The following is a 14580-nucleotide window of genomic DNA, read 5'->3' as shown; positions in this document are numbered from 1 at the left end:
TACCTGACACTGAACAAATAAACTTTCAAGCCACTTTACACTGTCATGTGAAAAAACTTAAGGCCCTTTCTTCAAAGTACAGTTTGGTAAAACTGGATGAATAAATTTTAAATGAGCAAAAGAACTAACCATAAAAAGCAATATTTTCCATCCAAGTGCATTTTCAAAGGAGATGAATTAAAGACCTTACTTTTGTTATGGGTCACTATATATCAAAAGCCAATTTGTTTTGCCCTGAAACCACAATTTTGACCAGTTAATAGCATTTCTCAAACCCCAAATATGTCATCAAGAAGCTTCCTTTGTTTTGCTACTCATTCTACCCTTGCTTCATCTGTAACTTTGTCATGCATTACCAACTATATCTTCATTCTAATTTTAACTTCTTTCATCTTGTTGATAAACATCTCCTCCCAGTCTTTCCTTCTCATCCTCACATACACAGAACATCCCCTCTGAACCTTCAAGGGGCACCTAGACTTCTCACTAGCTTTTCTGGAACATTCAAGCTTTATCATGAACAACTGCAGGTTAAAGCAAGAAAAACTTCTTTTTAAGATTTTATTTTTTTATTTATTTTTAGAGACAGGTGAAGGGAGGGAGGGAGAGAGATAGGGAGGGAAACATCAATGTGTGGTTGCCACTTGCACACTGGCTCCTGGGGCCCTGGCCTCTCATGCGCCCCCTAGTGGGGAGTCAGGCACATGCCCTGACTGGGAATCCAACAGGTGACCCTTTGGTTTCCAGACCAGCACTCACCCCACTGAGTCTCACCAGCCAGGGCAGAAATACCTTTTTTAAAAAGCATTATAATAAAAAGAAAGTGGTGTAAATGCTGTCAATTTTTCATTTAACCCAAGTATTTTGGTGGGGAGAACAATTATCTGTTGCTTAGCCTATGCAAAGTTATCTATATTTATGAGACCATTGCTTAAAAAGCATGAATTGTGTAAGTACATTAATAAATTCTATGTTTCATTTCAAAACAGCATTATAATATAAGAGAATTTGTAGTTCACTTGGATTGAAAAAAAGGGGTGGCAACAAAAATTCTACTCTTTTTGAGTGGAATTTAAAGACATGAAGCTTTAAATTTCTTAGCTTCAATAAAGAATAAAGAATAAAAATAATTAAAGGATGTCCTTTGCTCTGTTTTTTAGATTTTATTTATTCTTAGAGAGAGGGGAACAAAGGGAGAAAGAGATAGAGAGGAACATCGGTGTATGAGACACACATTGACCGGTTGCCTCTCACACAGCCACAATGCCCACACCCCAGGCATGCGCCCTGACCGGTAACGGAACTGGCAACCTTTCAGTTCTCGGGCCGGCACTCCATCCACTGAGCCACACCAGCCAGGGCCGGTGTTGCTTGCGTTTAAAGACGTGAATAAGTGGGTGAAGCACAAAAAACCAGAGTGTGGGATCATGAAATTAAATCCTGTGTAAACCTTCAGGTTATTTAAGATAAAACTTGGAAAGTACTCTTTTGGACTCTATGTCAGCACCACCATGCAGCGTCATTTCCCACGGGGAGCCCGGCCTGGAGAAATAGTATCTGATGCCAGAGAAATAGGTGGGAACAGCAGGATTTTAGGTCACAGAGCAGATCATGGAAAGTCAGGTCCAGGAGGGTCCAGGTGGATTGACTCTCGGAGCGTCCCCAAGAAGACACTAGATCACCTCTGTCTCTGGTCTGCTCCGTAAGCCTTTTCCGATGGAAATCACCCTTAACTGAATTGATTACTACTGAGGAGCTGCATTTCGTTTCTTTGGTGTACAATGTATACGTGGCTTTCCATTAAATATTTCATTATTAGCCACTGTCAAACAAAGAGTGGTTGATTGGCTACGCGCCTTCCTGTGCCCTGAGGGTCGTCGGGAGTGTGAACAAAGGCAACCAGAGAGCGCATTTCCTCTGTCAGTAACCCAGGGACTCTTGTACAGAGCTTTACACAGGATAGAATTTGAATATCCTTTTTTCTAATTGTCAGGTTACATGTTAATGGACAGTTGAAAAGATTTCTGAAGCGTAAAGTTATCACTGAGCCTGTTTCTGCTTTGATGGTTGGCAGGGGGGAGTGGGGCCGGAGACTGGGTAAGAAAGGGAAAGGAACTGAGAAGCACAGATTGGTAGTCACAAGACAGTCACGGGGATGTGAGGTTCAGCATACGAAATATAGTCAATAATATTGTAATCATTGTGCGTGCTGCCAGGCGGGTACTTGGTTATCATGGTGATCACTCGGTAAATCCTATAACTGTTTAACCACTATGCCGCACACCTGAAACTAATATAATATAATATGGAATGTCAATTATAATTGAACAACACTTTTTAATTGAAAAAAGAAAGAAAAAATATCAAGTCATATGCTACCCACTTATCTCTCTTGATTTAAAATTGTGAATGTTTATTTGCCCAAAGCCGCTCCCTTTACTCTGAGCTTTCTACAAGGGCTCCTTGAGGATGTGCCGTCTCCAGTCAGCCTGAGGCCACACCCTAGCGTGTGTAAGACACTTTTTAATGGAAGTGCTCACCCATCTCCTCTCAGTGACACATCAGCTGGATCAATAACTTTTAAAGTCACTGCAGACACCACTCCTGGGGTCATCCTCTGAGGCGTTGCCAGGCCTGTCCACCTGCAGAGAAGGCTGGGGGATGGTAAACTTGGCTGTGAGGGCTCCATCTTCATCTACTCCAAAAGAGTTTAGTTAGTCTCGTCCTCTGTTAATCTGGCAGCCCCAGGCACCTCACAGACTGGCAGGCATCATTGAGACACAGCCTTTCTTTCCAATTTCTATTGCAATTAGAGTTATCAGTGACTAGAGGGACTCATTCTGATTAGATTCTTAAACAGAATAAAAACAATGAATCAAAAAACAGACTCATACTTCTCCAGGGAATAGCTTTATTTGCAAACTATTTTCAAACACCAAATGCAAGAATACAAATTCTTGAAAACAGAGCATACAATTTACACCCTAGATTACCAGTCAATGTTTGAGGGATTTTTTTAGGCAAAAATATATCTTTGCTTTTGAAACCAATGCTTAAAATCCTTTTGATCATTGCTCCTGAGCTTCTTCTGTTTATGTTTAACAGGGAGAACCTGGGGCAATGGGTTTGCCAGGACTGGAGGGATTTCCAGGTGTAAAGGTAAGTACAGGGGTTAGAAATGTGTCACTGATTCAACATTCAAACATGTTTACTGTTTTAGGTTTGGGAACATATGAGGAACAGAACAGATAAAACTCTCTGCCCTCGGGGAATATATATTTGAAGACGAGGATACAGAAACCAAGCCAGCAAGCACTCCCCGTGGGTGGGTGCTAACGGGAAGAAAAAGCAGAGCAGGTTCGAGTGGACGAGGAGTGCTGAGGGGAGCGTGGTGATTTTTAAACAGGGAGATCTGGGAAGGCAAGAGCTGATCAAAGACTTGAGAGACGTGAGGGGGAGCTAGCCACGTCTTCCTCAAGTCTGCAGGAAGACTATTCCAGACACGATTAATAAGTTCTGGAGATCTGGTGTGTAATATGGTGACAATAGGTAACTATATCATACTGTATGCTTGAAATTTGCTAGGTGTTCTCATCACATACACACACACAGTGGTGGCTATGTGAGGTGATAAAGGTGTTAATTAGCCTGGTTGTGGTGATTATTGCACAATATAAACATATATCAAATCATGAAGTTGCACATGTTAAATATATGCATTTTTTAAAAAGGAAGCAGCAGGTCTAAATAACCTGAGCATTCTTGCTCCATCCAAGGACACCAAGGGAGTGGGTGACGGGTGTGTGGTGGGTAAGATCACTGAAGGAATGGCTGGAGGCTTCTCGAAAAGGGAGGAGGATCTAGGGATGAGCCCTGTGGCCCCCCAACATAAAGAGGTCAGGAAGAAAAGGAGGAACTGGTAAGGGAGACTAAGATAAAGTGGCCAGGGAGGTAGAAGGATAACTTGGTATCCTGAAAGCCAAGTATAGATACTGTGTCATGGAGAAGGGAGTGATTGCCTTCCTCAAATATTGCCTATAAGTCAAGAGTGATGGGGATGGCGTCAAGTAGGGTGGATGGTCAAGTATTGACCATTGCATTTAGCAATGTAGGGGTCATGTGTCACCAGAGTAATTATGATGTATTCACTATATTGGTAGGAGCATCTGTTGGACTTGAATGAGAGAATGAGAAAAGGGAAGAACTGGGGGCGGCAGATACGGTATAAATGATGAATGCTCAAGGAGTTATGCTGCAAAGAAAAGCAAAGAAATGGCCCACTGGCCACTGAAGGAAGTAGCACAAAATTTTGCTAAATGAATTTTAAGACCATAGAAATACAAGACTATTTTGTATGCTAAAGAGATGGTCCAGTAGAAAGTGGAGGAGGGTGGGGAATGATATAGGGAGAAAGGAAAGAACTTCTCAAATGTCCCTAAACAGCTAAGAGGGATAGAGTTTGGCTTCAGAGAGGAGCCTGGATAGTTCATCTGTGAAAACAGGCGGGAAAAGAGAAGCTTGGGGGTACAGATGCTGATGTGGGGAAAGATGAGTTGGTTGGAGTCTATAGTTTCTTCCTGGTTACTTGAATCTTCTGCGATGGAGGAAGCAAGGCCACCATGTGGTAGTGAAGCAGGGAGAAAGGTGGAGGTTTAAGGAGAAGCTCTTCTAGGAGAGAGGGAGAGTCCAGGGGCCGCAGAGCGGGGTGGCTGTGCAATCCTAGGGGCCCCCTTAAAACTCCTGTCATGAGGTGAAGTGAGACAGATCCGCAGAATTCCGTGTGCTTCTCCAGCCTTGTACACACTCAGCTAAAGACGCAGAATAGGAGGGGGCTGTAGTAAACAAGGGTCCAGTTTTGACAGATGGGTGCTGGAAGCAACAATGGATCAGAAGGGTTAGCAGCATACACAGGAGAATGATTATAACAAGTGACCGTGGAGTTTAAATCAGGGAGATAAATAAGGGAGACAAGCCATCCAGCAGGTGAAGAATAATGCAGAATTTGTACCGTCAATGGATTAGAGATCTTGGTGGCATCAGAAGTTTTGGGAGTTCAAGTACTCCAAGGATGCAGAATAGATTATAATGATAGGAGACAGTGGTCCAAGGTTGGAATGCATGAAATTGAGGTTATGGCGGATGCAGTTACAGTTCTTGACAAGGTCTCAGGTTCAACTCTGGAGATAAGAAAGAAGCCCTATTGTTAGAGGAGGGTAGTTCAAAGAAATCGGAGACCTGATTGTTGGAACAGCCATCCTGTCAGAGAGTGCTCTTGACGTTCATCTTTATCAAATATGTAAATGTTTCCATTGAATGAAAAGTTCTAATGTATTCACTATAAGGGTGAAAATCCCGTAATTTAAAAACAGCACAGTGAAACTAACAAGAATTACCTGTTTCCATTGTTTGCCCACTTTTCTATTAGTTCTTTTTCTATTTGACTAGCTGTGCTTTATATATTAAAGACATTACTTCTATTTTATATGTTGGAGCTTTTATTCTAGGTCATCTTTGCCTTTCATTTTTATGTTTAATCATTATTGTATATGTCAATAAAGCTTTTATGTAGTAAATGTAAAACTATTTTTCTTTATGAAATCTTGTTTTGCTTTTATGCTCTAACGACTTTTATTCTTATGCTCAACCACAATCAGATAGTCACTTTCATCTGTTTATTTCCATCTGTTTATTTTATACTTCGTATTATTTTATTTTTATATAATCCACATGAAATTTATATAGAGTATGATATAAAAAGAGGAATCAAACTTTTTCCAAAAATTATTCTGTTATTAGCGTTCTTTGTTGAATAATATATCCCTTTTTTTCTAAAATCTTGCTATACATCTCTGTCTGCTTTTGAGGTTTCTGTTCCTTTTCACTGGTATGCTGCTTAATTTTTTGCCAACGCTTCATCATTTCAATTGTTATAACTTTTTTATGTTTAAACACTGGTATTTGTTAATCTTATTCTTCTCGTAAGTTTTTAAAAAAAATTTCTTTCATTTACTTATTACCCTGAATGAACTGTAATATTATTTGATCAAGCTGCAATTTCATAAGAATTGCATTAAATTTATAAAGTAGTTTGGGTAGCAATGACAGCTTTACTACAGTATTGTCTCACCCTCCAAGAACAAATCATATCTCTTCATTTAATCAGCTCTTCTTTTATGTCCCTGAAGAGAATTATGAAGTTTTTAAATGCAGGTTCTGCTCAATAAAAATTGCCATTTTATCATCCCATATGTAATCAATAATATTTTCAGCATTGTCAGCTTTATCTGAAATACCACATTGCCTTTGGGAAAACTGTTGAGTCATTCGGCTGTTCAGAGCAATTCAAGGGACCTCCTGATTGGCCTAATGAGAACTACAAAATTCCTTGTTCTAAATATCTTTATTCTAACCCTGCATCCAATGAGACAAGTGTAGGAAAAGCTTTTAAGTAGAATTCAGTATGTTCACTCTCTTAAGTATTATGTTTGAATGTGTGGAATAGAAATATTGACTGATTTTAGCTGTAAGTATATAAAGAGTCCTATTAAGAATAGGTCACAGAAATGATCAAATGAATGCTTCTTCTCATTAAGATTATTTGCTTTCGTTTTATGAAGAAAATAAAGCTAACAGGTTCAGGTGGCTACTCATTTTGCCATTTTTCCGTCTACCCTCTAGCATCACACCAGCCGATACCGATACTACTTATCAATTCCAAAGAAAAGCTTAACCAAATTCAAATCATTATTTGAACATTCATTTTATAAGTAAATATTTTATAGATATCATTATAAGTACCACTTTTTTAAATCCCAATAGGGAGATCGAGGCCCAGCAGGTCCTCCAGGAGTCGCCGGCATGTGGGTGAGTCCAAACGATCTCGTGTGGTTTTCTTGGGTGAGCAGTTGTGTCCCCAGAGCAAACGTGTGGGTCCAGGCTGGCTGGGGAGCACTCGGTGGCTCCCATGACACCAGGCTGCTGAAACCTCCAGTTTAAAAAATAAAACCATCTGCTCCTCTCCCACCTCAATAATGGTCCTTCATTTTCATCCTTTTCTTTTTTTTTAAATTTTTTTCCCTTCCCAATTCTCTAAGGGGTGTGGGGGAGCCCAATTACCTGTCATAAAACATTAATAATATACCAGCACGGCTTTGAGAAATCTTTTTTGTTTCTCTGCTTTTGCCATATGCCAAGGTTTCTTGGTCCTCAAGTGGTAAAGCTCTCATCCTCCGGCATGCACTTCAAGTTCTTTGTATCAAATGGCAGTCTGCCTGAGTTGTTCCCCAGCCCAGTGTTATTAGCAGAGCTTTATTGCTGCTAATGTTTCCTCATAAACTAGCCCTTCGGTAATATTAATCATTTTTGTTGCTCTCTGATGTCAGATGTTTTAATCTCCTCAAGGTCTTTTCAAATGAATAGAAAGTGCTCCAGGAAAGGTTGAAATAGTTTCTCAGAGCCCTGGGGATCATTCTGATCTTCATTCATGATGCTCTAATTAAAATTTTGTGGTCATGCTTTATGAAAGCCCATTTATCCTCTCGCTAGGTGCCCCTGCCAGGTAGGCGCAGGGTAGGAAAGTCAGTGGAAACCAGGTGTTTGAACTCATATGAGAAAGATGAAATGGGCCCATCCATCACCCCCACCGCTACCCAACACCACCCAGAGCCCCCTGCCACCAGCTACTCTGCTACCCACCACCACCTACCTCCACACCTTCCCTGAAAAGGCCAGTAGCCGCTCTTCTTCACTCTATTTGGTTGCTAAATCAAATAACAAAAATTAAAGCCTGCCTGCAGTCCACAGAAGACCATTCGTTACAGAGGATGACATCTCCTTATTTAGCTATTCTGGATCAAGTTAAAATATTAGTATGACTGAAAAGTAACATGGAAATATTTTCTTTAGCAAGCACTACAAAATATTTTATGTAAGAAAATATTCTTCTTAAAAGTTGGCTTACAGCTTATCCCATCCCTTCCCCTCTCCCCTCACTGCCATTCCTAACGATGTAATTGCCCCAAGTCCCCTGACAACCCGCACCCCTTACGTTCATTCACACCTGCTTTTGTTTCCACGTGGTAGAACGGACTTCATGCCCCGCTGTCTTCACCTGGGAGTGACTACAAATCACTTGTGGCTATTACCCTAAATTAAATCTCTCTTCAGACAAAGATCATTGGCAACCATTGAAGGCATTTAAAAGATGTGTGACACACTCCAAAGGCAATCCAAATGAACAATTTCAAAAATATTTTTGAAGGCTGCAGCAAGATTGAAATTAGGAGTGAAGTGCAGTTTTTATATCTCATAATTAGGAGAATAAACTGACAGATACAAAATCAGGAAGGGGTAAAAATTTTTGCACATGTAAATAAACAGTGCTATAATTAAATACACAACCGATTTTTTTTTTTATAACCGGACCTGACAGTGGCTTGGGAAATAAAATAGTTAAAATATTCTGGAAATAATGGTGGTGGTCACACAACAGTGTGAATATACTTAATACCACTGAATATACTTAATACCAAAATGTTTAAAGTGGCAGATTTTATGTTATGTACATCTTAACCACAGTAAAAAAAAGTTTTTAAGGTGATTGTTCTGGTTGAGACCCACCTTGTCAGACACATTGTGGTCACTCTGCTGAGCACCTACCAAGGGAACCCAATCCTGTTCTAGAATAGACCAGTTCTAGAATATTCTAGATCTTTTCTAGAATATTCAGGCCTGTGCAGGCATTCCTCTAGGCCTCCTTTGTCCCCTTCCTCCCAGGATGGTATATGGGTGGGTGCACAGGGGAAGAGTCTGTACATGTTGGCAGTGAGCGGGGCCACTGGCAAGCATACATCCCTCACCGCACCTGGGCTCACTGAGACCTCCACGGGCACCAGCTGACCTTTGGGATGGCTGCTGGCTGCTGTCTATGTGCTTTATCCTTTTGTCTCAGATCTCAAGGCCCAAGCACTCTGCACCCCTGAGCCCCATGCTCAGACCCTTTCAGAGATCGGCCTTCTCAGCTCTCACACATCCCCAGCTTGGGCCCACGGGAGTCTCAGGAGCTCCTGCTCGCCCACACCAGCTGTGGGGGAGCCAGGAGTGTTCTCCCAGCCTGGCCTCCGTCTGCTTCACAGCTCAGCCATACCTTCACCTGTGAGGGGGACCTCCTCCCAAAATTCTAAACAGCAAATAGGGAAAAGCCCCCCCCCCTTATTGGACTGCCTCACAACCTACACCTACCGCCCCACTTGGCTTGTCTTCCCCAACCATGTTAGGTCCAGGAGAGAGCTGCCTTCTCAAAGGCAGCATTCTTGTGCCTGGTCTGGACACTTCTACACTTTCCCTCTTCCAGACTCTGCTGGACCATCTTCCTCACTCACCTAGGCCTGAGGTCTCTCCACCCCAGGACTTTCCCCTGTCAGCGCCTCAGGACACATCTATCGATATGTACTGGAGCAAATCAATCTTGTCCTCTCCCTTTCAACAAAAAACACAGCTTTTCAAATGGAACAAGGTCTTTGTCAGGCTATCACGCTATAAAGTTTGAAACCCTGTTGCAAAACTGGGGTCTAAGAAAGATTTCTTTGACCCTCTGTGCCCTCCCACCACCTAAGGTAAAGAAGAACTGCCAGACAGTTAGGCACCACGGGGATCTCCAGGAGTGCGGATGCATCTGTTTAATATTTTCAAAAACATACCCTTCCCTCCTGCCTGTCCGACATACACACGCACGCACTTCCAGAGAACTGTACTCCAGCCTGTACCTAAGAGCCTGCAGGGTTGAGCTCTGAGTCTCCGGGACTCTGTCCCATTAGGAATGCCATTGTCGTGGGGAGAGCCACAGCCGGGCAGCACAGTCGACTCATGGGGGCGGGGGAGGGGGGTTAAGCATGTGGCATCATTCAGTAATTTGGCTCCTAACATTTCTCCTTGATTTGATTCCCCAGGGGAAACCTGGAGCCCCGGGGCCTCCAGGAGTTCCAGGGGAACCGGTGAGTTGGTTACTTCACAGCCGTCTTTTGTCACACTGCATGCAGTCTGAAAGCTGTTCTTGGCAATTAATGTTTGTGGACGTGTCCACAGGGTGAGAGAGGACCAGTTGGAGACATCGGTTTCCCTGGACCAGAAGGACCCTCAGGAAAGCCAGTAAGAACTTCTATGGTTGAAAATTTGCCATTTGGAGAAATGTTCTAAGCATCTCTCTTCACCTATCTCCTCAGAAAATCTGAGATTTAAATAAGTAGTTTCTAAGGAAGTAAGTGAAGATTTACGAATGGATTTGGGGATGTGGTTCTCACTGTGTGTTCTGGCTCTCTATGAGGTATCTTTATGTCTCACACAAGAAAGAGAAAGGTGAGATTTTTTCGTTTCAAGAATCAGGAAATTAGACCCCTTTTTTCTTAACTCTAATGTTCTCAGTGGAGTTAAAAAATAAAATAGCCTATCACATCCTAAAATGTAAAGAAAATGAAAATTCACAGATATAACACCTTTGTGTTAAGCTAAAGACTAAAGTAGAAGCTGGTTTCTCAGGTTCCCTTCTTTATATATGTGCCTTGTTCTTACCCTTTCATAAATCATCGCTGCCAAATATATCATCCGCTTGTGTCCTAAAGAGCTCTTGGCTACTGATATACAGTGTCACTGTGACATTGTAACCACCACTGCTACTAATTCAATTCAACATATATTCGTCTAGTCCCTGCTGTTGGCTAAGGAGCTGCTGGGCCCTGAGGGAGAGGATATAAACAGGAATAAGACCTATCCCAGGCTCAGGTGTTTTTTTTTTATTCATAGAAGGTCACTGCTCCCTTGGCTTCTTTATTTGCTATGGTGTGTGGGGGGAGGGGTGCAATCAGGAGAAGAGGGTGCTGAATGTAAACAAGGAGCACAGAGCTCAGGAGACTGGCTCAGTATCTTTAGGGAAGCTTCATGTCAGTGTGTTCCCTGACTACCGTCTCTCCCCAGAAGGGGCCACGTGAAAACATGGGATGTATCTGCAATCTAGAGTTGGGAAGATCTGGGTTTGAATTATGACTCAAAGGGTGTTGTGAGTCACTTCAGTAACATGAGGTGGGGTGAGCATTTCCAGGGTCTGCCCGTGGGAGGTGCTCACTAAACATCACTTTCAGTTCCCTGCCTCCCTTTGTCTTCCCTCACCAACTCCTCATTGCCAACCTCTGTGAGCCATCTCATAAATGCTGACCTCTGGATTCCCTGGGGATTACGCTAAAAGCAATTTGTTCATTCAGCAAGTATTTCTTAAGCACCTGCTACATGCTAGGCTTTGCCCTGGGTGTTAGCAACCCATGGGGTTTACATTCTAGGATAGAGACACAGGCAAATAGCAGATAAGTACACATGGAGTGCACACACGGTGGAAAGCTCTAAGCAGAATGAAGTAATAGAGTAGCATTCAATAGGGTGGTCCACAAAGGCATGCCACTTGAGCAAACCCTGCACAAAGTGAGAGATCAAGCCACAGGGAGGTTGGGGGTGGGGGTGGGAGGACATTGTTTCAGGAAAAAGAAATGGCTAGTAGAGCATGGTGTATTGCAAGAACTGTAAAAGGCAAGGGATTCAGAATGAACTAAGTTAAAGAAAAGTAGGAAAGATGATGAAGGAGAAGTAGGCAGTGACCAGGCCACAAGGAACTTCTAAATCTTTTTTTTCCTATATAAAGATTTTATTTATTTATTTTTAGAGAAAGGGGAAGAGAGGGAGACAGAGAGGGAGAGAAACATCAATGTGTGGTTGCCTCTCATGAGCCCCCTACTGGGGACCTGGCCTACAACCCAGGCATGTGCCCTGACTGGGAATCGAACCGGTAACCCTTTGGTTAGCAGGCTGTTGCTCAGCACACTGAACCACACCAGCCAGGGCAGAACTTCTAAATCTTGAATGGAGTTTGGATTTCATTTGAAGCCTGATTAAAAGTCACTGTAGTGCTTGTAGAGGGGAAGGAAGATGATTGGACTACATTTTAAAGGATCATTGTGACTAGTGTGTGGAAAGCAGACTGCAGGGAGCAGGGTGAAAGCAGAAGAACTGCCCGAGGGTCCGTGAGAGAGAACAGCGCCAAGGACAGGGAGGTCATGGGGGATAAGGGTATCTGGGATTGAGGGGACAGCCACGCAGACTTGCTAACAGACCAGATGCGGAGTGTGGTGGAGAGACAAATTAAAGCTGTGGTTCGGGACATGAGCAGTGATGTCAGAGTGGTCTGTTTGGTGAGACAGGAAAGACTAGACATGGGTAGTTTGTGGAGAAAAGACCAATATGGGGAGTGTCAAGTCAGCATGGATGTAAGCATTTGGAATTAATCCATTGGAGAGACTAATGTGGGTGTTCAAACCTGAGCCTAGATGAGACGGAGTCTCTGTGGTAAGGAAGGAAAGAGGACACTTCCGCCATTAGGAAAAGGGCCTGGCAGAAAAACTAAGAAAGTGCAGCGAATGAGATATGAAGAAAACCAGGTGAATGAGGGGCTTGGATGTCAAGGGAACTAAGTGTTTTAAAAGAAAGGAGCAATAAACACGCAGATAAGTGACGACAAGCTGATCATCCCCCACTGGCTTTTGCAATGTGGAGGTCATGGTGGGGAGATTGCAGCAAGTTAGTATCTTCATAGGGATGACCCAGCCGAGAGGGGAAATTTTGATGGTATAAGGGAGTACAGATAACTTTGGGTGAGGGGAGAGGACCGGTATTCCACTCACAATGGAGAATGGTCTGAGCAAGAAATGGGGCAGCTCCTCCCTCCTTAACAGGAGGCAAAAGTCAAAACACAAATGCAAGCAGCTGATGGATCTGGTGGAAGGAAGGAAGGGGAGGTGGTTCTCTCCCATGTATAGCCTCAGTGAAGGAAGAATCAAGGTCTCCACATAAGGAGTGGGATGATGACACTGGACTTGGCAGAGCTAGAAAAATATGTGGAAGAGTGCTGTGGAGAGAAGGGAAGGGAGTCCAGGAAGAAACGCAGAAGGGTGGCCTTGGACGTGGAGGGCTTCTTGCCATCCACCATCCTGCATTTAGATTGGACCGAGTGCGCGGGGATGTGTGGTCTTCTTCAACCGCAGTTCCCTGCTCAGATGTAGATATGCAGAAGACAGGAAGTTGGTTATACTGGGTTCTTCCCCATAGGTGAGGTGAGGGGCCAGAGAAGCAAGTATAATATGCATAGGTTATGTAAAAATCTCTGAAAATGCCTCCCACAAGCAAAGCCAGGTAGTAACACCTTCATATACTGAAAAGGATACACACAACCCTCTTGGGTGAATTATGAGACCAAAGAAAAAAAGCCTGTAAGGGCCCTGGCTGGTGTAGCTCAGTGGATTGAGCGCAGGCCTGCGAACCACACGATCCCAGTTCAATTCCCAGTCAGGGCACATGCCTGGGTTGCAGGCCAGTTCCCAGCAGGGGCCAGTTCCCAGCAGGGGATGCATGAGAAGCAACCATACATTGATGTTTCTCTCCCTCTCTCCTTCCCTTCCCCTCTAAAGATAAATAAATAAAATATTTTTTTAAAAAAAGCCTATAAGGCTGATTTCCTTTGTTAGTTTGTTACCAAAAACATGAATTACATTTCTACACTAGATTTATCTTCCTTTATTCAAGTGACATAGTTGTTTCTTACATCCTCTCCTTTATCTTTGCTGCCTGTGTCTGTGTGTGTCATAAATTCTTTGAACCGTACACTTCAGGTAACATGTTCTTAGTTAAAGTACTCTAGATGATGCCCAGGACCTGTCCGAGGGCTTGGGGACTCGGGCTGGGCTCTTGGCTGTGACAGGTTTCGGTGTAATTTACAGCTGTGAAAACGTGCGGTCGTCTGCACTTCCTCACAGAACCTGTTCCCTGGTGCACAGTAAAAGTCTCCTCAGCTTTTCAAAGGAGCATATCCACACAATTGCCTGCTGGCTAAGAAATCATTTTCCTCACCTTGATCTCCTTCTTCAAATCAAATCTCAAAACACATCTGCTGTCAGACCCTAGGTATTTGATTTGACCCCCAAGAGGGTTTCCTTCTCACATCTCCCAGCCGATAGTTCTCCCTGATTTATAAATCTCCGAGCACGACTGGGCTTTATTACCACCTCCAGAGCTGCCTTATAAAGTCTGGGAAACTTCCAGTTTACTAATAAAAAGCCACTTCTTAATACCCTCAAAAACCATGATTACAGAGTCCTTGCTTTCATAATTTCCAGCTGAAAAATAACAATCATTCTCGGGTTGACAGTTTATTTCATATTAAGACCATGCTCTGACCATGTTATAAAATTTCCCCAGCAGCAAGTGAGACCATTTACTGAGACTGATTTTTCGTGCTGGAAAAAATTGTCAGGCAGAAGCAGTAAATGCCATGTCCCAGCCACCCAGCACTACGGGCACCTTCTTATTTCTCAGAATGTATCTCACCAAAAAAGCCGTGAAAATTGCCCTGTTGCCTGTTTGCAGTGAGCTAGGCATTTTCTCTTATTTCACGAAGTCTTTAGTTTTAAGGCCATTATTTTATCTTCACTTTATAAGTGCAGAAGCTGATGCTATTAAAGTAAATTGTCTGAAGGAAATGGAATTTTT

At 42.9% G+C, this 14580-nt stretch overlaps 1 protein-coding gene across 1 annotated transcript in view; it reads left to right on the top strand.

Moving 5' to 3' along the window:
• The window catches only part of COL19A1 (collagen type XIX alpha 1 chain), a 341924-nt gene that overhangs the window by 301850 nt on the left and 25494 nt on the right, over positions 1-14580 (top strand). The window contains exons 42-45 of the mRNA XM_037034331.1: positions 3106-3159; positions 6820-6864; positions 9948-9992; positions 10084-10146. Of these exons, the coding sequence (XP_036890226.1) occupies positions 3106-3159; positions 6820-6864; positions 9948-9992; positions 10084-10146 (207 nt within the window). The remainder of the gene's footprint in view (positions 1-3105; positions 3160-6819; positions 6865-9947; positions 9993-10083; positions 10147-14580) is intronic.

This window comes from Sturnira hondurensis, unplaced genomic scaffold (assembly GCF_014824575.4).
Source record: "Sturnira hondurensis isolate 20B ecotype Veracruz unplaced genomic scaffold, ASM1482457v3 Scaffold0022136, whole genome shotgun sequence".
NCBI classification, from domain to species: Eukaryota; Metazoa; Chordata; class Mammalia; order Chiroptera; family Phyllostomidae; genus Sturnira; species Sturnira hondurensis.
The sequence above is the reverse complement of the archived record's forward strand: the minus strand, read 5'-3'. Positions and strand labels throughout refer to the sequence as shown.